General features: G+C 34.1%; 1 protein-coding gene across 8 annotated transcripts in view; it reads right to left on the bottom strand.

Moving 5' to 3' along the window:
• The window catches only part of col11a1a (collagen, type XI, alpha 1a), a 106,652-nt gene that overhangs the window by 39,086 nt on the left and 41,583 nt on the right, over positions 1-25,983 (bottom strand). For all 8 annotated transcript variants that reach the window (XM_088598359.1, XM_088598356.1, XM_088598364.1 and 5 more), the window contains 22 exons: positions 24,992-25,045; positions 24,532-24,585; positions 24,121-24,174; positions 20,341-20,394; positions 20,206-20,250; positions 18,375-18,428; positions 18,221-18,265; positions 17,021-17,074; positions 16,535-16,579; positions 16,044-16,097; positions 14,913-14,957; positions 13,951-14,004; positions 13,828-13,872; positions 11,678-11,731; positions 11,149-11,256; positions 10,785-10,838; positions 5,859-5,912; positions 4,583-4,627; positions 4,402-4,455; positions 4,245-4,289; positions 3,237-3,290; positions 2,725-2,778 (listed from right to left, as the gene is read on the bottom strand). In XM_088598359.1, the coding sequence (XP_088454485.1) occupies positions 2,725-2,778; positions 3,237-3,290; positions 4,245-4,289; positions 4,402-4,455; positions 4,583-4,627; positions 5,859-5,912; positions 10,785-10,838; positions 11,149-11,256; positions 11,678-11,731; positions 13,828-13,872; positions 13,951-14,004; positions 14,913-14,957; positions 16,044-16,097; positions 16,535-16,579; positions 17,021-17,074; positions 18,221-18,265; positions 18,375-18,428; positions 20,206-20,250; positions 20,341-20,394; positions 24,121-24,174; positions 24,532-24,585; positions 24,992-25,045 (1,179 nt within the window). The remainder of the gene's footprint in view (positions 1-2,724; positions 2,779-3,236; positions 3,291-4,244; positions 4,290-4,401; positions 4,456-4,582; positions 4,628-5,858; positions 5,913-10,784; positions 10,839-11,148; positions 11,257-11,677; positions 11,732-13,827; positions 13,873-13,950; positions 14,005-14,912; positions 14,958-16,043; positions 16,098-16,534; positions 16,580-17,020; positions 17,075-18,220; positions 18,266-18,374; positions 18,429-20,205; positions 20,251-20,340; positions 20,395-24,120; positions 24,175-24,531; positions 24,586-24,991; positions 25,046-25,983) is intronic.

The raw sequence follows: 25,983 nt of genomic DNA on the forward strand, positions 1-25,983 counted from the left end.
AATATGTTATGTTGTTCATATGCTAGTCACTAAGAATTAAAATGGTGCTTTTCAGAAAAAATCCATTACTATTTTGAAAAATGCACGTTAAAGGTTATATAGTTCTGTTCATTTTGCACTGCAGTCTTAATACATTGATCTATACTCCCTTCAACAATAATTATGAATATACTTTAATATACTTTATTATATCAGTTTTGCTTTCAATACTCTTAATGAAATAATGAAAATAGGCTTTACGTTTTTATTGTAAACCTGAATAATAGTTGGATTGTTATTTATTCTTGCTGAAAGTGGCATTTTAAACAATGTAAATAAATGGAACGTCCATTTATTTACAGTTGCTCACTTACCAATTTACCACCTAGTGGTGAGTAAAACTATCATGCTGCATTGAGGCCAAATGAGTCATCCATTTACTGTAGAATTTAACTGTGGCTGAAGTTAGAGTGGCAAAGATTCAAGCAAAAAGAAGTAAAGTAGAAACCAGTGTTACGAACATCCATCCGTCATCAGAAAGCTGTTCATTCCTGGTAAAGGTTGGGAGTAGCCTGCAACTCATTCTGTAAGTATAGCACTACCTGGACAACTGTCCATCATAGGGCATGCATTGGTACGCACATCATTTAAAGACAGCAATTAACATAACCAGCATGTCTGTATGAGGTAGCAGAAAACACATGTGGAGAAGGTTCGAACATGTAAATGCCACTTTGAAGCTCCCCATCCTGAAATCAAATTGAGGACCCAAGACCTTAGTAGCAGTGCTAATTCATGCTATTACACAGCCCAAATACTATACACATAAATTCTGGTGAAATCTAAAAGTCATTTCTTGGAAGCAGGAATGCAATAAAACATTCAGGCATTTTTACTGGCTTATTATTATAAAAAAAACTAATTCTTTGTATGACTATGTTATTTCAGCCAAAATCTCAATGCTATATTTTGCGTAAGTTATGGTAAAAGTGCGAAGGATTCAAATTTTGGAAAAGGATGAACAGAGTCGTGTCAGAAACATCTAAAATTATTCTATTTCCTTTTAAATTGAATGTTTTAAATAAGAATGCATTAAATAATACAATACTATGATGCATAATGAGTGCTAAGAAATCTAGCAAAATATCTAAAAGAACAATTCTTTAAAAAAAAACCAATCACGGATGATGGAAAGAGCTATGTCTTGTGGTCAGTTTTAACACAGCTTAAAGCGTGAAAAAAAAAAGATGGCCGCCAGACACAAACAAGTCACAAAAAGGGTCAGTAATGAACTGCAGCTTTGGTGTTTCTGCTGTGATGAAACACAGAATGAGGCTGAGCACAATACAATGGTCTTGGCAAACAGCAAAAAACAGATTTATGGACCAGGAAAAAAAAGAAACAAACATCCATTCACAAAAGCACGCAAGTATAACATTCATTTAGTACAACACTGAAAGAAAATAATAGATGCCATTCCTTTCACATTTTCATAGCTTCTACACATGTCTAAAGGAAGATAATCAGAGTTTGTGAATTCCATAAATAGCCAGCCATGCCAGAAACCAACAAGTACAGAGACAGACTTTATAAAACTTCCAAGAAAATTTCATATTGCTTGTCACATTAATTAGTTTAAAGTCAATTTTTGGTTGAATCAATGGAGCATACAGAAAGATATTCAATGCAATTTGGTTTAAACATGAATGCAACTGTTTGTCAGAAGTGTGTTTCTGTTTCTGCTATTAGTTCACGTTCTTTGAAGAACTGTTTGAGAATGCATAAGGCTGTACTGTAAGTATCCTTCAAAATATAGCTCAGTGTACTTTATGTGTGGAGGTATTTTGGTGCTAAAATCAATTCATTTAGTGCAAATCCCCAATGCAATTCATTCGCTAATAAATCAGGCATTATAAAAAGCTTAATGAAGATTCTTATTGATGCATCATTAGCATGAGGAAACAATAATGTGCCAATTCTGGCACTAGAAAATCACTTGGGAAAGAAATGATGAAGAAAACTGTTATAGCTGGTAACACTTTATCAAGCCTTTAGCAGTTTTATTGCTTCTTGGCATACTTGAATCAATAGCCTGAACAGAAAATACAACTAAATAAACTCAGTAGACCTTCATGTTGAAATATTTTAAAGTATTAGTCTGCAAAGCTTATTAAGTACAACAAATCATGCAGTTTGCTATTTGGTCCTAGCAAAAGCATTATTTCAAACAGGTGGTAGACATAATTGTTTTTGAAAGACAATTTCTGTATTCAATATTTAAATAACAAAATATGAAGCAAGACATACTTTATACAACTCCTTGTTTAAAAACAGCACACTTACTGTATATAGTATGTCAAGCTAACTCCTGACTCTAAAACATTACAGGCAATTTATCTAAAAAATAAATTGCCTCAGTGCAAATAATATATTGTTTGATAAGGATAACAGAAGTATTGTAATATAATTTTAATACTATCAAGTCACCACAGGCATTGTGTAGCCATCCAGCATAGAAAGATACCAAGCTGTCTGACACCTGTCTCATTGGTATTATAACTATTTACTGACTTAGGGAGACAGATCTATCCAGGTGCACAAAAATAGACTTCTTACTACAGTATATAGCCACAAAACTGCTGTCCATTTTTCCTCACCCGGCGAAAAATGTCTGCTTAAGTCAGTGACCAGTGAAGTACCCAGGTGTGGTACAGCTTATTGTACAGTGAGAACAAGTATACTTACAGTCTCTCCCCGCTGACCAGGGTGACCAGGCAGCCCATCCTTTCCAGGTGGTCCCTAAAAGCACAACAAAATAGACATAAGCAGTTCTTTTCTGTACTGATTGTTGGCACCAGACCAGCCAAAACTTGTATATGAAAACTGTACATGTCTTTGTCTTACAATTGATCTAACGCTCATAGAAGAGGACATGCACAAATTAAATTTCTATTCAATTTCTATTCAAGTTTTTCTATTGGTTACTATACTGGCATTTCTTCTGAAGCTCTATAATTTGGAATATCTTCTGATAAACATTTCCAGGAATAGATTTACTTAATGTAGCTATTTTGGTGAATTACTCTTTCTTCTATATTTGATAAGGCGAAATCTCACATACCCTAGAGAGTTCATAATTCTTAATTTCTATGCAAACTTAATTTCTGTGCATTTGGAACCATAAGAGTCTGTTACTTGGATTCAGAATTTGGAAATACGATAGTTATATAGGACATAACAAAAACATAGATATTTACAGGGGGGCCCTTTGGTCCTGGAAATCCAACTGGGCCCTGGGGTCCTTGAGGTCCCTTTAATACAGAGAAAAAATGTAAGGCACAACATACAGTAAAGAGACATACTTGTAACATGCTGGGCGAGTTTTAGAGAAGCTGCACATAACAAAATAAAGCCAGGTCAGCAATAAAATGAAGCATCCTGCCATCATCAGTCACAGCTAAATTAAGATGCAAAACACTTCAGCAAGCAGAAAAGAAAAGTGCGACTTGCAAAACTTATGAATGCATCTATTTACAAGTTGTTTTAAAATCAATAACGCTGGCAAAATAAGAAAATTGACTTGCAATGTATTCAGAAAAGCAATCAGGTAGATGCTTTAAACTAAATAGTTTAAAATCTTCAAGTAGAAGCACAAAAAGTCAGTTATTGCAATAAGCAGTCTTAATCCTAAAAATGTAGGGTTAAGTATCTTTTTTCAGTGCCACAACTTAAGATTGCAAATCAGTCTTATAACCTTAGCATAAAGGTAGTGTTTAATCACTCCCATAATAATAGTGATCCTGAAATGAAGAAATCTGAAATTGACATTTTGAACAAATCTATTCATTGAAGATCACACTTTGTTTAGCAGAATATACTGTATGGAGGCGTTCTTCATAAAAAAGAAACAAACAACATATAGCATGTAAACCTGCTTTTATCGGAAAACGAAAATGAATTCATTTGGTTTTGAAATGTACTGACAGGCAACTCTTCTATGATGCCTTTTAAATTTAAAAAATATTGGTTGCCAGAGTTGACCCAAGGAAAAGGTTTTGCCATTTTAGCTTCAATAAAAGATAAGAAAATAGAGGCATGAAAACAATTAAATCAAACTCACACCCCACACTGGGATCTACTGGAATGATTTCTTGATGTTATAAAGAATACCAACATTGGCTGGAGCTATTGCAAATTCAATATATCCACAGCCGTAATTTACTGTACAACACATTTTCATGTAGACTGTGCTTCGCTGGACTTACTCTTTCACCAGGCGGGCCAGGAGGACCATCGTTGCCCGCAGTGCCCTGTGCAAAGCAACAAACACATTAGGAAGTTAGATATTGTGCATACCGTATGTTCATTTAATTTAATAAAAACATAACTTATACTACATTAGAAAAGTCAAACAATAATCACCTTAGGGCCTGGTTTTCCAGTTGGACCTCTGGCCCCACGAGCTCCTCGTGGACCCTAATTTTGGAGGGAAAGACAAAAAGAGCTCAGTTTCTATGTAATATATTATAAACCAGATTAACTCCTGTTGCCATTGAAGTGACATTCATTACATTTCTATATAATATAAAGAAGTCTTATGTACCGTTGGACCTCTTTGCCCCCTTGGACCAGGCTTGCCTGCAACACCCTTTCAATGATAAGAAAGAAAAAACAAATCAGAAAGACAGGAAACAAAATAACAATACAACGCATCAACAAGACCTCATTTTCTTAACATTACAAAGAAATTTTAACTTTGAAACCCAAATTAATGGATCTTCCTGCGGCAGAAAAAAATAATAATTTCATTGCTGCACTACACAGCCTTACATTACTGGAAAGGTCTGAAACACAGATGTAAAATATTAACGTTCACAAGAATGACGTGCTTAACATTTAAGTCCCAAGCAGTGAAAGGGGTTTTCAAAACAACTCTGTTTTTTTTTTAGATAGTCGTTATTGGGCATATACCTATTGTCTAGACTGTTTAAGAAAACTAGTGTGTGAGAGTAAAATGTGTTCTTTGGTGCTTGGCTGTTTAAGTAATCTGTCAGTAGGCGTTCTGTCACAAGGCTTCTCTTCAACTCTGATGCTGGGGGAAGAATGTCTGACAGTTTCAACAGTCTCATTCCCTTTGGGATTTCTTGATAATGGGATAGAGGCCAACTCTCTGACCTGTATATATTACATCTGCAGTCTGTGTACTGAGACACTGTACACACTGACATTTTCTAACGTTCCAGCCCATCAGTCCAGCACTTTTCATCAATTTAAATTGGTGTTCAAAGATTAGACCAAAGACTGCCAGGGTGTAAGTAGAATTTTCTCGTTTGGTATTTTGCTACCAATAATAGTGGACAACTTAAAACATTGTCAGCAACGTGTATATACAGTATATATAAAGAAGTAAGAATCTATATTATTTTAAAAAAATTAAAAACCTTACTTATAATACTTCCTAATTTCTTTGTGATTCACTCAAAGTAAATTAGATGACTTTTTTACTTTCAATCAGTCTGTTTTAACGTCATTATTTCTCAATGTACACGTTTTTCAAGAATATGTAACTTTGGGCTAAACATCTCTTCATGCAATGTATAATAATTCTTTAAGTCTAACAGTGATAAATGCATAAACAAACGCATCTTAAAACAGTTCAAAATTTACATGGCTCTTACTCACGTCTTATATTAAATATGCTATATACAGTAGTTGCAGGTAATGGGAAAATATATAATTACATAATTCTGTTAAGAAGATCCCAGAATATATTTGCTCAAAGTATAAAATCAAAATCTAATGTGACGTCTGTTTTCTCCAATAAACCACTGTTTGGCTACAACAATTTTGTTAAAATCAATTCAAATCTTATATCTTACCCTGGCACCTTTCTCCCCATTGGCTCCTGGGAATCCGGGGAAACCAGTTGATCCCTAAAGAATTAAAATCAAGAACAGAGAAAAAGCAGACGTTGGTGCTCAAGTTGGTCCAAAGGTTTTCCCAGTAGTTTTCCACTAGATCTGTTACTGATCATATGAAGCCAGCATTTAACATAACAAGGATTTTCTCACTTTATAAAATTATCGCTGTTGAGTACAATTACAGTAGTTAGAATCCCTCAATAGAGAAATACTGTATTGGTCGGCTTTGGTTGGTTTGCTTGGTGTGATCCAATACCAAGCTGAGGCTAAAATATTGCATGGGGAGAAATGCTGGGATAGTAAGATTGCTCTTTATCTTTCTGTAGATCAACATTTTATTTTAGCATTACATTAAAGTACAGATTTTAAAAACATAATTTTCAAGAATATAGTCATGCATTTACTGTTTAAATCCTGCTTAGTGAAGTGACTGCTCTCATTGAAGAATGAAGAACAGGTAATAAGGTGACAATAAATATTCAGATTTACTAGATGCAACATTAAAATGGTTAGAAACTTAGCCCTTTAAATCTAAACCTCTTTATGATATGATATGATACTAAATTTTCCATTAGTGATTTTATAATCCAAAGTAAAAACCATTGAATTCATGCAGACAAAGCTTATATTTCTGGGACAAAAAATTAAAAACAGCTTACCAATGTACTCTCAGTCCTTGCGGCATTGAAAACATTCATAAAGTTATCAGTACTACATTTAGCAATTTGATTAGACTGCAGTATGTTGTGTATTTTTTAAAGTTTTCAATGTAGAATACCAGTTGCGGACAATAAGTGTAAATCATTGTTGTAATGTCTTTATGCAAAGCTCAGAGTCCAGTCTTGATTAACAGCCTTGTCAGACTGAGGAAATGTCATAACTCCTGAAACTGTAAACCTTTACAACCATAACAAAGAAACAGTACTTATAAGATTTATTAATCAAAATAAATGCCAGTATCCTAAAAAGAAAAATGGTGATTAAAACAGCAATTGCATGATACTATTGATATTATGCAAATATAACATTTAAAATAGGTGAGATGATTTTAACATGTCAGTACATTTTGATATTGAATACCCCACAATGGGTAATCATTTTTATTCTTAGAATATCGATTAAAAATTAATGCTTTGTTTAACTGCAGATTACTTTACTTTATGGCACTGTTTTAACCTTTTTAATTTACATTTTAAATATTTTTAGAAATCATACTTTATTTAATGAATTTATTACTAATTCAAATTGTCACTTTATTTAATGTTGTTTCAAGATTATTCATTGTTAATTATTAAATGTTGTTTCCAGATTAACAGAACCAACCCTAGTCAAATTGACTCCATGCTACCAAATATAGAATGACAACCATGCCTGACATCATACTCACAAACACTCCTGACAAGCATGAGTCAAGTGTGTTTTATAATGTCTTAGTGATCAGTGCTTAGTGATCATATTCACTCGGTTGGGTTAAGGGTCACATGAGATCTCAGGAGGCTCTAATGTCAGGGGTCTAAGAAGCACCTTGAAAAAGAATGTTCATTATACGGTTTTATAAGGTTCTTAGTGATCAGTGCTTAGTGATCATATTCACTCGGTTGGGTTAAGGGTCACATGAGATCTCGGGAGGCTCTAATGCCGGAGGCCTTAGAAGCATCTTGAAAAAGAATGTTCATTTCATGATTTTATGTAAAAGATGCTTTAAGAATTATCAAGGATTCTACATGACCTGACTTCAATAAAATGTAGCAGCATTTCTTTCCTCCGATCAGTTGAAGTTGCCAAAACCTTTTTTTAAAGATTGTTTCAAGCATACTCCAATTATTATGTTTAGATTGAAAAAACACAACAGCTCTTGATCTGGTACCATGCTGCCATGATGAATTCATTATAATAATACAGCTTGGTAAATGGCTAGGGTTTCTAAGAATCCCACTGATTAGCTTTCCTTCAAACAAATTAGAAACAAATACACACAAGTTATAAGATGTTCCAAAATAAGCATTAATTCTGGTTGTGTGTATGATTGATTGATACTGTACTGAATAACGATGCTGATTCAGTTGAGCTTCATGCAACCAAGACCTAGATTTTTATAAAACAGACAGTTACTCAATAGTATACACCAACTAAACTTTAAAACTGACAGTCATACATCTGCTGGTCATTAAGGTATTGGACCATATTTTTATAAACCTTAATGACTGCCTAAACTTGATCCACTTATTTAATCTCTTTTCCAACTGCTAAAATCCCAGTGGACTCTCTCTGTTTCTGTTCTTTGTTTCAAAGGGGGTGATAAGTCAGATGCTAATTGATTTAGACCTAAGCACATTTTGCCTTTCTAGGATAATGGAAAAAATGTTACCAAGCACTTTTTAGACAACAACTAGTTTTCATTTTTGGCATGGATTCATTATAGCGCTTTTGAAAATTGTCAATGAAATTAAAGGTGTTTTTAAACAGAAGTTTAGAAAGATGTCAAATTCCTAATCTTGACTACTCTCTTGAATGCATAAATATGTCACCGAATTAGATAGAGACCTTTGTGGATGAGGACCAGACAAGATTAAGAAACAATAAACTAAGAAGAAGACATTCATTTATATAGCACCTTTAAAAGTAACTTCTCAAAGCATTTTGTAGTAAGATTTGTAGCAAATGAAAATAAAAAGGTATCAAGGAGAAAAAGGTAACTAAATTAGCACAATTAAAAACAAGGGTTTAGAATGCAGAAGAAGATGCAAGGGGGCAAACATATGGCTCTTCTTCTGAAGAAGAAGGCTTTGAGTAAAAGTACGCATAATAAGTAGGGTTCCTTAAGGGCAGTGCTAGTACCCCTGGGATGCATTACCTGTGTAGAGAAATTATTCTCACAGTCTGGCACTGATTTTGCAATAGCAGTGGATGTCCTTTTTGTTATTTAGAAGCCAGAGCTACCTCCCTAAGCTAATGTGTCTCTATTATTCTGTAGTCATTTACAAAAAGTCTTTGAGGGAACGAGTGAGGGTAGCTTTGAAATGCAGAAGATCTGCATTCTTTCTGGGACTCACATCTTTGTACATAATTTGCAAACAGTTGTTTATGTGTTAGCTCGCAATCAAGTCTTATAAATAAGAGAAACAAAGAACCCATGTAATCTACTTAGTTGACCTCTATTCCTGACAATAGAGGGTATGTTATTGGGTAAAATGGCATTGAAAGTGTCTTTCACGTTATGTAACACCTCTGCTTTTGTAACAAAAATCACACACATAGATATCCACTTAATATTTAAATAACAGTAGTATTTACAGATTTATATATTTATATTTAAGGCTTTTAATACTGTGAATCACTCAATCCTTCTGAAAACGTTGCCTTGTGTTAGTCTTATTGGAACCCTTGCATGGTTTATGAATTCCCTCCAAAGTTGTATACATTGTGTACAATCTCGCAGATTTGTTTTAAAGCCTCTGATATTAAAAGATTCACAATAGGTTCTGCCATTGGATGTATTCTTTTTCCATCTCTATTAATAATATTGCTCAGGCAATAGCAAAGGCTACTACAGTACATACCTCCATGTAATGACTAACCAGCAATTTTGTTTCAATACAATTCAGCCAGCATTTTGTAAAAATCTTATAACATTGTACGATATTTATTCATAATCATTCTAACTGCTCCCTAAATTATGAATGCAAACTTTTTTCTTTAAGAAAAACAAAAATAGAGCAATTTACTTTTTATAAATATGTAGGCATAAAGCCGTATAATGCATTAGCTTTCAAAACTCATTTTAGTCAGTTTCAAGCTCAAGTCCATATTTTGATTCCTTTATCACAGCATTTATTTAAATGTTTCTCTAGGTATGACTTTTTTCATAAGGTCTGTCTGTCCTCACCATCTTTGACAATTATGATTTTGTTTATAAAACTGCCTCTGTGGCTGCTCTTGAGAAACCTGATATCATAAACTATTATGCCATAGGATTTATTACTGGTGATCCCCATTATACTCACCACTGTCATTTTTATTTTTTGATTGATGGGCCCTCTCTATATACTAAATAAATTCTCGATTGGCTTAAAATAATTTACATATCTTCAAAGGGGAAAACATGGTCCTTTCTTAATAATAATTTATTGCAGTTCCTTCCTACAATTTAAGTTTATCAAACGGAACCTCCCCAGAGCAACGCTGGACTTTGAGTGCAAGTAATTTGAATTATCTGCTGCTAATGACTGGAACATTCAGCACAGTAAGCTGAAACTATTCAAATTCATATTTGAGGCTGTTTTCAGTTTTTATAATTAAATCTTTTCTGCCTGACACTTGTACTTGTTAACATTGCTACATCCTAGGACGTCATGTCATGTTATGCTATTTACTTTTAATTGATCATCTTTCTTTCACTGATTTATTTTCTGTGCAACATTGGTGCAAACCTCTTAGCCAAGTCATTATTATGAATGATAATTTAATCTCACCCAACATACTGTATCTAGTTAAATAAAAGAATAGCATCATTTACTTGTGATATCCAAACATATTTAGATTCTTAATTAACCATTTCCTTTCTGTCATTTCTAGTCTCTTGATTTTGCTGATCTCCATAGGCCTTTTAGATCAAAGGTTATCTCATTCAGCTTGCACTTTTACAATCAGACAAGACCTTTTTGCATCTAACAAGTTCCCCGTAGTGGCATGATCTGCATGAATAAAAAGACAACAACCCTTTCTCAATTCATGCTGCCCTAAGATTTTTAATAGTCGCCATGTATCACAATGAAATTAATAATTCATTTCAGAAAGATGTCTTGTAATGTTAATGCCAAACGTGGGCTAATGTATGATATTACTTTCATTACAAAAATACCACCTGCTTGCTTTGTCACATACCTTAGGACCTTGTCTTCCTGGGTAACCGGGCAACCCTGGAACTCCAAGCTTCCCCTAAAGAAAATTGATTTTAATATATGACAAAAGCATATACATTTTTGTACAATTATTTAAAAGAGGCAGTGTCTTGCGCAGCTTGCTGGCTGTCCTATCACTTCTTCTTCATACCGCTTAACAACAGTGATATTGGAGGATATCAGAACTCTTCAGGGCAGTTGGCCAAGTAGGCAACATCGTAAAACACATCCAGATGAGAACAACAGGCTTGCTGATGCAGTGTGATAATCTTTATATGCTCCTGGCTGCACTTTTGTTGAATATAAAGAGATGCAGGAAAATGGACAATTAAAGGGTTCATACTGACCTTCTCCCCTGCAGGACCGTTAGGACCAGACTCTCCATTAGGACCAGATCGGCCTTTTGGACCTTCAGGGCCATCTTCACCTCTGGGTCCCAATGATCCAACTTCACCCTAGAAATTAAGAGTACCATCACTATTAATGCCAGGTCCCATATCATGAAGAATAACATAGATGCATTTCATCCTGTAATAAAACCTACAGATTCAACATCTCTGAATGCTCTTTTGCCCCCAATTTTGTAGATAAAGATATCACTGCAAAACCTAGATTTTAAAGGTTTGACTCGTAGTGACCGAATATGTCAATATTATTCGTTCTGATGTCCAGAATTCACATTAATATTCCAAATCAAAGTAAGGTAAAACATATGGGACTGTATGTTTGTAAGTAATAAGTAAAAAAAATCATTTTGGAAGAAGTAAAATCAGGAAGGCACTTCACTGAACTCCGGTAGATTGGCACAGTACACACATGCATAGCATCTGTAATATACAGCAATTTTCTTGGTGCTACTCATAACATAACACTTACCCTGTCTCCTTTGAGACCCATATCTCCTTTGAAACCAGGGAACCCATCTTCACCCTGAAATAAGACGTTAAACATAATAAATTAAACCAATGGAGCTGTTGGGAAAATGATCAATAGACTCTTGCTCTTATATTAAATAGATCAAAACTCTTAAAAACACTTTATGTAATAAAGGGAAATGTGCAAACTATATAAACTACAGGTTAATCTATTTGTACCTAATAGTGGAATTACAATCTTATCACAAGATGCCAAGAATTACATGTATAACAATATATCATCACCACATTGCCTACAGTTGTGAAATGCATTATTCGGTAAATCACATGATGTTACGAAAAGAAAGACATTTGTTTACCAAAAAACAGGGAGGAATCCAGTTCTATTCAATTTTGCAAAGGCATAAATTTCTCTCAAATTGGTTTGATTGAAAAGGCAACCAATGAACAATTCCACATTGTCAGCAATAAAATCAAACAGTTTGCAACTCCTGATTTAAGATGTTTAATTCAGTGTAAGAAAATGTATAGTACAATTACATGAAGTACATATTATTTTGATTATTGCTAAAGCCTGGTGAGAGAAAAAGCAATTAGTCCTAAATTCTAAATTAGTCTTAATTAGTTCTAAAGCAAAATTATTATTTCTATAAATCTATGACATATAATTTAAAAGAAAAATGCATTGTGTTTTAGACATTGGCCAAACCGATTACCTTAAAAAAAAAACTTAAAAAGGAAGCACGTTTTAACATAGCAAGAACCATTGAACGACCAAAGTAATTCAGCATTAGTAAAAAACATTTCAAAATACTTTATTTCAAGTATTAAAGCAGCAGTTTAATATATTTTACAGTTATATACAGTATACTGTAGCAAATGTCTTAAAGTCTTGAGAATTTTGAGATCTCATTTAAGTTTCAAAGCGTGCTATCAAAGTTAGGAATGTTAATCATTTTAATGCATTCTGTTTCTGTAACCTCTATGATTTACAGCCAGAATAATGCTGGTTTTTCAATGTTGTATAAGGTGGTATATACAAAATGAATTGATCTATTAGGTACAGGATTATAAGTTCTGTTCATAGAATACTTTTATTTATCTGAATGCACAAGCACGTATATTTAAATATGAATATAAATCTTATCAAGAAGGCAATAACACTACTCTACAACAGATACAGTATCTATTCCACAATTTCAATTTCAATAATATCATACTAAAGTTTAAACATCACCAGTCTTCTGATGACCAAACAAGATAAATGGGCAATTAATGATGTTCTTAATCACTGTTTATTTATTCAGTGTGAACATTAGAGAGCTTAAAATTAAGCTACTGACTAATCCCTTTGATGCACCACTAGTGCACAGTTCAGATTAATGTGACGAACATACTTTCTCAAGCAAAATAGACAGAAATAAGCATCCATCATATCAATAGGATACCTGCAAGAAGGCTTATCTAGTCTTATTTTACTTACATATTTATATAACAAGCTGAGTTTTTATTTTTTAATCAAATTATGTTCCAATGTTCGAATTCTAATTAAATTAACAACCAGGTACAACAAATTTCAGAATGTATTAGGAAGTCCCAACTTAACTAGCCAAAACAGGCCCAGCATTTCAAGTAGAAATGTTCATGTTTTTCCCTCTGACATTCTTTCAGATTCTTGAATGCTTTTAGACCTCTCCTCAAATATCACAGCTAGTCCTCACTGTTGTGTAGGACCAATTCTATATCAGTCTAACAAATGTCTTCCACACACATCTTAAATTATCTGGTAAGACTCACTCCGTGAGTGCACTGACTTCATTGATCTATAAAGCTCCACAGTGCTGGAGTATTAAGAAGATAGATCTGCTGAGCTTTTGGTGGGCTATCTTAAGGTTTCTATAATATCTGGTTACAATAGTGTAACACAAGCAACAAAAAACATTACTTTCTGAATTCAACAAAGCATATAAAGGCTGGAAGATTCACCATATTTCTGTAGCCTCTTGAATTAGGGTAATTAAATCTAAACATCTAAACATACAGCTTACTGTAAATATATGATTTACATACTGTACATATAATCAAATCTTTCTCAGCTTTTACTGATGACATATATGTATTTACAATGTAGCTGAAGATAAATATCTTTACCTTTTCACCTTTGCCACCCTTAAGTCCACGTACACCATCAGCCCCCTATTAAAGAAAAGATGAAAGAGTTATTCAGAAATAATAGAAGTTTAACATGTAAAGAAAATAATGTTTATGAATTACCTTTACACCACGAGGGCCAGGATAGCCAATGGGGCCTTGAGGGCCAGTCGGTCCCTGGAAATAGAATTAATTGATTAAGCATGGGAAAAACAGAATAAGACAAATACAAAAAAATGACTCTTTAGTAATCACACTACGAGTCTGCCCCAGTAGTGAATCTTACTTATTTTCTCCAATATCTAGGCTGCTATCAGCTCTTTTAGTTCTATTTCTTTTTAATGATCCATTTCAACAAATGACAGCAAAAGGGTTGAATACCTTTGTGATTCATGATAGTCAAGAAATCATCCTTAGCATAAAATGCCCATTAAATAACAAATAAAGTGCATTTCAATTTTTCTGGCAATTGAATGCAAATTGATTTTACAAATTGATTATTTGAATTCAGAAAACGATCAAGAACATATCATTTTCACTCATTATACAAGGATATATAGGTTTTATCGATACATAGAAACAATCCAAATATGAGTGTGAGGAATACTCATTGAATTATAGTTATAAGTGTCTATAATGCAATGGGATTGCTTTCGTATTAATACTACCATCTGTTGTTTTGTGTAATAATGTTGTGCTACCTCTTAATAAAAACCACCAAGTCTGCTAAGGTTGTTTATCATCTTAAATAGTTATGAAGTTAAACAAGTTGCTGGATTTGAAACACATTTGTGAAAGGCAGAAAACTGTTCTGTTTCTTTCAGTATATAATACACCTACAGGCCTTTCTCACATCTCAAGATGTGAGAGAGCAAGAATCTCAGTCTGGAAATGGAGAACTAAAAACATTATTTAAACACCCAAACCCAAGAATTCCAAAATTACATATGGAGCTTTTATAACTCCTTCATGGCTGGCTATATACACAGGCATACTGTATATTCCTGTATTTTATTATTAGCAGTAGTCTTCTTTATGTTCATTTTTACAATTTCACAAAGATTTAAATTAAATATTTAACTTACCTGGGTACCTTTTTCACCTGGTGGTCCTTCTTTACCTGGGTGGCCCTATGAGGCAATGATTGTAATGTAAATGTTAATTTAGTGTGGAATTAAATGTGGAAGTAGTATGTGCAAAAAAATAATATTTTTTTCTCATTTTAAACAAAAATACCAATTTATTTATAATAACCTGCTTGGCACCAAAGTATATGACAAAAAGAAGAGTTATTGTGACAAGACCTATTGCATGTATTTATTTTAGGTGTGATTGCTAGGAGTTTATTAAGTCAGATATCTCTGTAACTACTGAACTGCGGCAGCTTTTCAAAAGGACACTGGAGTGATGGAGAATTAGAGTCAGAGCTGTGCTAATGATCACATCAGGAATGCAGGCACACAGACTTCCCTCTCCACTGTGAAAAATCTCTGGAAATATCTTTTTGGCTGATGTCAGATAATTACTTTGTTCAGTATATAGGGCAACTCCAAAACTGCATGACAGGAGTAAAACAATGGCATAAGAAAAATTGCGACAGACAGAGATGCTTTTAAATCATTTTATGTACCACTCAGAGCAATACATGGTCATCTTCACTGATAAATGACGTACATTTCCAAGACAGTGATCCTGCTGCAGAGATTTTGCTAAAGACTCTCCTACTGTAAAACACCCATCCACCTGACTCTTTTTTCTCATGGTTCAGATTAAAAGCTGTTCCAAAAATCTGAGCCTCCATGCGAGCACAAAGTACTTTCTAATACTCTAGAAGCAAGGCATAAAAGAGGGCTGACAATCATTGAACACCAATGATGAACGAAGAGTTTTTAACCTGTTTCAAAAAGACGTGTCTATAATTTTTAGCTTACCTATAGCTTTGTGGTCTTATAACCTTATTTTGATTTTAAAGCTCATCCTTCTTTTGCCATCTTGTGGCTGATTTGATGGAGTGCCACTGATTCAATGCTAATAAAGAAAAAGGCTGCAGGCCTGTAACATTTCTGAAATCTTTTCTTTAAGACTGTAACAAACTTGGCAAGGGTGAGCAGAAAATGATAACTTCAAAAATATATATGCTTGAATTGCTCACAATGTACATTATTCGATTACCGAAAAGGGGAGAAATATGAAATGAAGGCTGCAAAAAGACTTACTGGAGGTCCATCAGAGCCAGGCAAGCCAGGAAGACCTGATCTGCCTTGAGGTCCCTGATCAGAGAGATCACATATCAAAGGTTAAATGTCACAACAACAGCTGAGTACTTTTCCAACACTGTCTTTAGCATTGACACCCAGGGGAATACAAATAGTACAAATAGTGTGCTGGAATTATGATTTGTTTTGAGGCATAACACGATAAGACATATAGTAGCTCAGATAAGCAATATATTCTTATTATGCTTGCTTTTTATGATGTGTCCCATTTAACTTTGTACAGTATGTCTGATTCTGAGTATTCTGCCACCCCTGGGATGTCTTCCTGTAACACTAGCTAGTTCACCACAGCCAAGATATGTATGTGATCACCTACTGTAGCAACAATTTAAGTCTTAAAAACTGAAGAGCCTTGTTATAAATTCTCTATACAACGTTCCGCTGCTTATCATTTAAAGTAAGAGAAAATTCTATGATTCATGAGATCTTACTTTTTCACCAGGTGGTCCAATAGGGCCTTGAGGACCAGGAAGACCCTATATGACAAAAGAGAACAGAATGTTATGTTTTGCTACTATCGTGCAAAAACACTGAAGAAAGGCACTGTACACAGTAAAATGGCAGTAATAAAAGGTAACATCATTTAATGGTGTCAAACGTTCATAAAATAAATTCTCAGATTTAAAGCTGTTTTTTTTTTCTTTTTGCAGAAAGGCCTCTACACTGGCATGCAGACAGTAACCTGATCCTGCTCACAGCCACAGCAGGTGTGGCTCGATTAGAATTCCAGCCACATGAATGCAATGCTTTCAGTTTCTTCCTTCATGACAAGAAACTCACAGCATTCAAGGAAATTACACTGTATTCCCTGGTGAGGAGGAATCAGAGAAATGATCAAGGTTCCTACTTACAGGTGTGCAAGCCCCCCCTCCAAAAAACTCTTCTACTTAGACAGAAACTTTTTTTATAACACTTACTTGTGGGCCTGTGATGCCCTGCTGTCCGGGAGGCCCCGGCTCACCTTGAGGTCCCTAAATAAAGACAGAATTATTTTTAAAAACGTGAAACCATTTCTCTTCCATATGGTTTGGATGGGTCTTTCTGGTATTGCATAGAGGCAAACGCCTATTTCTGTTTAAATAAAAAATATCATATCAATATATATTCAGCAACAAATAAAAAAGGCCTGTTTTTTTCTGCAATAGTAAAACTTGTTAAGTAAATACAGTTATTTGAATAGATTTATACAGAGATTAGGAAGAATATAATATAAACGTGTATTATAAAATAATATTTTAAGACAAGAGATCTGAAAAAGGAAACAACCAATTTCTTTCTCATATTTCCTTCTTATGAATGTATACAAATTATTCTTTTAAATGATCATGAATTATTACTTCTGAGTAATGCATTAAAAAATAAGTACATCTGTAATGTGTCAAAACACTATCATACAATAGCACTTTGCTCTTTTACCTATTTGGCATATACCCAATCAAGAATATGGCAGTGAAGTATAAGAATGCAACAAGTTACTTGTAAATTTTAAGAATGATTTTAGCTACAAATCAAATTTTAATGTAGAATTTAGCAGCTGATTTTTAATGTTCTAAGCATTATTCTTAACACAAAACAGCAACCTGAAAAAACATAACATTTGTGAATATGCCAGGAATATATGATACATGTTAACCAACTGCATCCAACAGGTAAAATATTTAATATGAGTCACATAAAAGTGACTTGGCAAACTGTTTTTCCAACTCTGTATGATTCCCACTACTTAGGGAAAAACAGTGGAGCTCTTTGCCAGTCTAGACTCAGCTATTAAATCTGCTTGCAAAGGCTAGTTGATGATAGTCATTCTGCATTGTGTTTGTGACATGTTAAAATGGGCCACAGGGAAGAGCATCAGTTTCACTTCATTGTGTTCTGAGCTGTACAGACCTTTATAAGTCAGGAGAAGACAAATGTCTTCATGCGTCTTTAACCTCTGGAGGCTACATATCAGTAAAGTATGATGTTTAATAAAGAAAACTGAAAACCAGGTCTTACCGATGCAAGCTCAGGCATTTGAAAATGTGCATCTTTTTTTAAAATATCATTGTGTTGGGTTTTACAGGTAAAACTGTAAAGTTATGATGTAAATTAAAGAATCACAAAAAGTCTTTCCATACCATGTTTCCTTTTGGACCTGAAGGGCCATCCACGCCTGCAACACCCTGTGGAAAAACTCATTTAATAAGTATAGTCTATTTTAAAAGTAAGGTTTTAGGAAATTTGGATTCTGGAATGCATACAGTGTGAAAAGAAAATGAGTAATCAACATACAGGCTGCCCAGGGGGACCAGGTGGCCCTCGTGGTCCGAGCAATCCTCTTGGACCCTAGGTGAAAACATACAAAAACAGGTGAAGTCAAGTCAGACCTCTGCACAAATAGTGAATTGTGAAGTGTTTCATTTTTATGATACAAAATCTCAGTCTATCGTCTGCAACAGGCAGCGATAAAAGACAAAAGTGATCCAGACTGTCTGATACTGTAAAACAATAAGCTAGCAATCAAAATGTTATTGTGCAGACTGCCAAACTGTCAGACGTATGATGTACTGCCTCAGAGCCTTAAACAGAGTTGTACTGTATCACTGCTGCAAAAACCCTCCTGATTTCCATTTCATACCTTAGTGACTATGTTTATTTTATGCTGTAATTGCTCTGGGCATCATTTAATTTTTGCAATCAGCTTCTCCAAAATAATTTGTATCTGTCTAAATACACTGCAGAGCTTAAATTTGCTGTGCTGATATCAGTCCAACATCCTTATTTTTTGTACTTGATTTACCTAAAATGCACTGATTTTACTTAAATGGACTGTGCTGTATTATCAACTTTACTTACTACATGTTGTGTACATTATGTACTTCATATTAAATATTTTTTTCTCATCACATTTCTGTAAGTTTACTGGTTACTGTGTACATAATGCACACCTACCATTAACAATAATAACAGCAGCTGCTCACATATAAAAATTCTACTGATTTTGTTAATACATTTTGTGCTTGTTGACCACCTGATTGATGTGCAGAATTAAAATCCTATAGCACATATAATATTTATTTTTTGTATAATTGTGTAAGATTTCTATAATTCTGTATAAATTAAAATCTGAAATGACTATGGCTTTTGACTGCTGTAGAGATAATGAAAGAATGATGGAGGGATTAGGTTAGCGTTAGGGAATCACATTTTGATCAAGCTACTCTGCCATCTTGTGGTTTTATACAGGCAAGTGCACTGCATCAGAATTAATTAACTCTCACCTAAAATACCTCAGGTATTTCTATTCTGTAGTTTGAAACTTACATTGATGTGTTTTCTTTTAGTTACCTTTTTTAATAATTCTGATTCACAATATTGACTCTCTTTTAACAAATGATGAAGCTTATTTAATATACATGTAACAAAAAGGTAATAAATTATTTATTATCCATTGTACCATATTTTAAATCCTCTCTATAACATTTATAATAAAGTGACCATACTAAATACTGTTTATTTAGTGCAGAAAAAATACTAAAGACATATTAAAAATACTCCCTCAAACCCCTTTTATATTACAAAATAAGCATAGAAAAGAATAAAGAATTTGTGAAACAAGCTAAGAAAATGGTATCCATCTAGATACTAATTTCATTATAGGCAATCACAATGACTTAACAACTAGGGTATGAGGGCATATGATATTCTTCAAAGAGTTTTAAAGGATTTCCTTAAAACTTTAATCATAGATTGTCAGTAGCAATGATATACTAGGGTTCACACTAATTTTTAAAAGTGTGAAATTGTCGGTAAAAGTTGTTTTTCATCTTGAATACAATTCAGAACTGAGATTGTCATATGCATCCCTTAGAAAAAAACAGATTCCTGTATCACCAGGTAAGGTCAAATGTTAAAAGTACTTTCTCTGCCACAGCTATTAAATGCTAAAACAGCCAGCTGCCTTGGGCATGGAATTAGTTTCAGACAGTAGAATAGCAGCATAAATAAAAGGATCAACATTTTAAGCTTGAACTGTCTTCCAGACAAAATAAACATGTGCCTGTTTAGTAGCTAGACACCAAGTACAAAAGTGACCTTTTTTAAAGAAGATGAAAATCCTTACACTCTCTCCTGCAAGACCCCTTGGTCCAATCTCTCCATCGTCACCCTGCAGACCAAAAGGAAATTGTTAGCTGTCTAACACACAGAGAAGTTGGCATCAATAATTCTGAGCAAATTAGAGAGCAGACTGGCTCACTCTTTCTCCATCTTCACCAGGAGAACCAGGAGGGCCAGGTGGACCTGTTTCTCCCTGTAACGCACAAAGGAAGATGTGTTATTATGATGTTTACCAGATTAGACGCACAGTATTGTTTAAACTCACACAGCTATTTCTAGCAGTCCTTTTGAAAGTCTATATCCCTGCTCTGTACACCCTTGTCCTGTAATTTGAAAAGCCCAGGATTAAGAACTTTGAAGTGACCAAAATACCTTTCTTGTGATCTAATGTCTTGAAGACCTGGGTTCCAAGCAGTATGAGCCCTCCAAAGTTAGGCAGAGATTACCACTTTCACTTTTGAAAATAGTCAAATGTAGAAATATGAATCTTTTCCATTTCATTTTCCATTTTTAAATAGCCAGTTATTTATACATAATATACCCATCCAATGTAAAATTGCCAAATGTCTCTTTATGTGTTGGCTCACAACTATAAACCATGTACCCACAAGAGGAGAATTTGGAAGTGCAGACAGGCTCCTCTCACCCACCCACTCATCTTTTGATGGGCTACAGTGTCTGCAATAATGTCAAATTCAGACCAAACTAGAGGAGAAGTGTGTCCCCTACTGATGTCATTGCAATCCTGCAGTAGCTTGGAAAACTGTTTCACTTTAAATCAAAAGAGGCCCAAATGAGTAATTCTAATGTGTCTCCCAGCTGTACTGAGCCAATTGTAGGGAAATCCCAAAACATCTTAATATCTCATCAAGGATATATTTAGAACACACGACTGATAAAGAAATGGTTCATATTTCTTAAGTAGTAAGTAGAAGTCAAAACAAAAACGGAATTTTTAAAATATTCTTGATTCAAGCCTGTAAGAATGGAGACTTTCAGTAATAATTTGACTAAGGATTGCAAATTCTGTTTCTAAATTATTTCTAAACCTCTAACATTGAATACATTTGTAAGAGTTTACCTCTGCTAATGTTTATTTAAAGTGTATCAACCAATATTTACACATTAAAATAGTTTATTAATGCACATTTCAGTGTTAACTTGTTTGCTTAGCATTTGAAATAACTTTTAGGCACTTTTCTGTGCTTAAGATATTTCAAATATTCTAACATAAACTATGATATACTAATATTTTTATGATTTACTTCCGACATCCTCATATGACATGCCTTTTTAAGGCTTTATCAAACTAAAGGCAAAATATATATATAAATTCCAGCTTTAGATTCTCATTATATTTTTTATAACATGAAAAATTGTACCTTTTTGTTTTTAAGAATCACATTTCCCAGGTTCTTCAAGTGACACTTTGAATCTTTGTTTAAAATATCGTACACATTTTTAAAAAAGCCCTGTGAGGTTGTATATTTGCAGTAAATTCCATACATCCCCCACCTCCAAAAGGCAAAACAAATAAGTGCCACCACACACTCTGGTGCATCATACCTTTTAAATTGTAAAACTCTGGACTTCCTTTTGAATATGACATTTTTTGGACGGGCACTAAAAACCGAGCTCTTCTTTACTCAATGGGCTCTGGGAGTATGGAATAGGCTACTCATCTATGTTGTTTAAGCTGCCACCCTGGCTTTTTTCAAGTAATGGCTGGATGAGATCCTTGAATCAATTAGCTATTAACTACCAAACAGGCTAGATGGGCAGAAAGTCCTTCTTTCCTTTGAAAGCCTTTTTTATGTTCTTATTCATCAAATCCTTCCCCAATGTAACCCTGCACTGACCAGAAGAAAAGAAGATAAAACTGTCATAGACATAGCACTGTGAAACCTATTATACAGTTTTGTACAGGAAATGCAGAACAGAAGCAGTCAAGCATTACAGCCATCCAGCTGGGCTGCCTGTAGGTCCAGTCTGTGATTTAAGTTGAGGATTCCTCACTAATATCTATCCAGTTCAGCTCTGGAAGCTATTAATGATTGTGTTTCTATGCACTGTAGCTATTTTCACAAAAACACTGTCCTGCTGAAATGCTGTCAATATGGACACCAAAAACCTATAGACGACAAAACTATAGAGTAATACAGTACATGTATTCGTAACAAATATTTGTTTTCAAAACTTCCATCATTGGTTCTGTGATGATAAAAAACATGGCAGAACTGCAGTAGGCTACTTGTTAGTTTGCAGCAACTATTGTGTCACAGGAAAAGAATTAGACACCATGCGTGCTTCTGTTTAATTGATATTTTTAATGCATTAAATTTGAATTTTAAAAAAAAATCAACCTTCCCATCTATTCAAAAATTATAAACCTTGTGCTTGATGGCAGCTTTTGGTTTCCAGAGGGCTCATTTTTCTATCCAGTGGAAAGCAGTCATGAAAGCCTGGGTTTGTAATTAGCAATTTTTGGGTGGGTCAAATGGTTTAAGGCTTAATCCATCTTTAAGCCTTAGTATTTCAGGAAGACGTAAATTTAGAATTTGACATACAGATCATTTGTAAGCAAAGTACATTTTTTTTGCTGTGTACAACGTACAATTAGTTACTATTGTCAACTTTGGATGTATTGTGCTTTTAAAGGTTTTCAACTTTACTTCATGACAAAGCTCAGCTACACCCTGGCTTTCTAATATAAATACCAAACAATTTCAATACATCCAAGTTTCTTTTCTTTTCTTCAGTCTTGGCTTGGAATATAGCATGGAAATCATTGTTCCCTTTGATCCCTCGTCGTAGAAGACTATTATCTAAATTTGTCATGCAGTTTGTATGAAAATACTTATTTTCAAGGCTGCTTAGCTGTTCTGAGAAGTAGAAATTGGTTCAGATAGTTATGTGCTGCCTTTATAATGCTTATCATTATATGTTATCACAAAAGTATATGATGAAATACTGAAATATTTTCAGTTATCTATAAGATCATCTGTTTTCCTCATTTTGTTTTCTCAAGCTAATATGGATAGTCAAGGCTAAATTGTATTACTGAAAGCAACTTTATACTCCTTAACCAGTAAAACAGAAGTCATTTTGTTCTCCAAGTCCCAATTTGGAATGTAGAGCTCATGTAAGAATACACATGAGAGTTTTTCAGCACTGTAAATTTATTTAGTCCACAAAATAGTTTTGGTTATTTCATCCTTGCTGTTCAAATAGAAAGAGTGCTGTCATCCAAAGAGAATGTTACAGTGATACACTTATCCTTTCCAACAGACTGCAAGTTCTAAAAGGACCTATATTTAAACATTAATGGATTTAAAATATATGCATATTTTACTTTAAAAGGATTTTAGTCCATTCTGCTCTTTTTGTTCTAACTCAATCAAGTCAAGTATTGATTTGACTGAAAGTTGCACTTTTTAATTTATGTGAGAGTATGATTAAGCTGCTTTTAAAAAATAAAATGTATACCTGAAATCCATTTTCCAAGCTAAATTCATCCCAAATGTAAGATAAATAAGTCAATATGATGGGCAAAAATTCATGTAATGTACTATAACATACACAATTGTTTTGTAAACTTCCTTAAATCATTTAACCACCTACAAATCATCAAAAGAAACCAAGAACACAGCACCTTTATCCAGTAAATAATCCATATTTTGTGCTGGTCATACTTACATACAATAATTAGAAAATTAACTTACTCTACTAGAAGAATGGATCGTCACATTAATTTGAGGATTTGCATCATTTCATAAGAACAAAAGCTAACAATAAACAATAAATACAATATTTTCTTTGACAACAAAGCTTTTCTCAGTGATTCCTGGACACGAAGGCAGCACATAATAATGGTAAACCTTAAATCACATGAATGCTGAAATTATTCATCAACACTTACTCTATGACCCTTCTCTCCAGGCAGACCTGGAAGTCCATCAAAACCTCTGTCTCCCTGTAAAAAAGTAAATATTATGCTATGAAGTGTGAATACTCTTTTAAGCTGCATTTCATTTAAACTTCTTCAATATGTTTAGAACAAAGAAAAGTTTTGCTTTTCATTTATGTTTTTAATAAAATGCAAATGCTGTCTGAGGGTTTTATAGCTCTTGATTTCTTACTGAGTTAAAGTTGTTAAAAGTTGGAAATCATTGTGTATTTTTAGACACCTACAATACAGTCACAATAACGTATTGCCCACCTATTAACCCCCATTCTGCCTATCATAGTGTGGGTTATGGTAAATTTGCTATAATTAACAATTGTAACTCATACTTCTAAAAAGGGAAATAAAACAACCAATATGACGCACCTTGGACCCTGATTCACCTGGCATTCCTCTGGCTCCATCAGCACCCGCCCGGCCCTTAAAAAACGATTTCGTACATCAAATTAATACATTAACTTAGAACTTTAAGCTGTATTTGGCCAACTTTACGCCCTTAAACAAACCTATTCATGTACGTATGGTACAAAATGGCATGACACTTTTGGCATCTATGCAAAATATCAACACATTTCCAATTTCACTGATTAAAGCGACACAATTATATAGTAAGTGTACAACCATCAAGAAGTTATATTTTGCAAATAGCAGTGGTATTATCAACTTTAAAATGTATATTAAATAATCTCATTTGTGTGAAACTGTGGATATAGAAAATAATGCTACTTTTACTTTCAGGTTTAATTATGCTAAAGTGACTTTTTTAATACATCAGCGCAACAGCGTGGTAAAAAGCACTCTTATTTCCAAAAACGTCTGGACTTACCCTCTTGCCAGATTTTCCCACTGGACCTGGGGGACCTTGAACACCCCTTGGGCCCTAAAAAAAGCAAATAGATAAATCACCTGCTGGTAATTAATTGCTGCCACTTGTCATCCAGGTAGATGCTACACTTCAATGGTAGATGAAGTGGGTCCCCTTCTATAAAGAAAATGCATTTAAGTTACAATACATTTAGAACTCGAAGGCAGGAATCCTGACTAGATGACGCAAGATCATGTCACTCCTGTCTTGGAGTCTTTTTACTAGCTTTCCGTCAGGATTGGAGTAAATGTTAAAAACCTCCTGCTTACATTTAAGGTTCTACATAGTTAGGTTCCCCAGTATCTACTGTAGATGATAAGTTATGTGTTTACTGCTCATTACTCTAAATTTAATTCAATTTATTTTTATATAGCAGCTTTCACAACAAGGTGGCCCCAAGGTGGCGCTTAATAAAACAAGTGACCATACATGTTGTAAATTCACTGTGATCCCACTGGTTGGCTACACTTCATAGGTAACAGGGCTTTTGGTCGCTATTATCCAAACCTCTGAAACCTAGCCTGAAAACGTTCTTGTTTGCGAGAAGGCTTTTTTAGTGATTGCATTAGTTACATGAGACAGAAAACACTGTATTAAAAAGTAAAAAGTGAAAGCTTTGGATTGAATTATCCAAAAGGAATGAAGCAATCCACTTGGCATACTGCAAAACCCACCAGTTCAGAGTTTATGTGAATGCATTATGTTTTCTGTTATGAAGCCATAAAGTAATTGTCCAGGTGGAGTCCAATTTTGCAAGATATCAGTATTGGTTTGGTATACTGTATGTAAAAGCCTAAATAACACTGAATTGCACATTTTGTGCCACCAATATGTTCAAAGTTAAATCCAGTTGCACTATAAGAATGCAATGCCTTGGAGAGTCATGATCAGCTGTTGTTCTATAGGGGGGAGAACTGATGACACTAGAGACATCCACTGTGGAACTTTCATTT

This window comes from Lepisosteus platostomus, chromosome 11 (assembly GCF_059453375.1).
Source record: "Lepisosteus platostomus isolate fLepPlt1 chromosome 11, fLepPlt1.hap1, whole genome shotgun sequence".
Taxonomy (NCBI): Eukaryota; Metazoa; Chordata; class Actinopteri; order Semionotiformes; family Lepisosteidae; genus Lepisosteus; species Lepisosteus platostomus.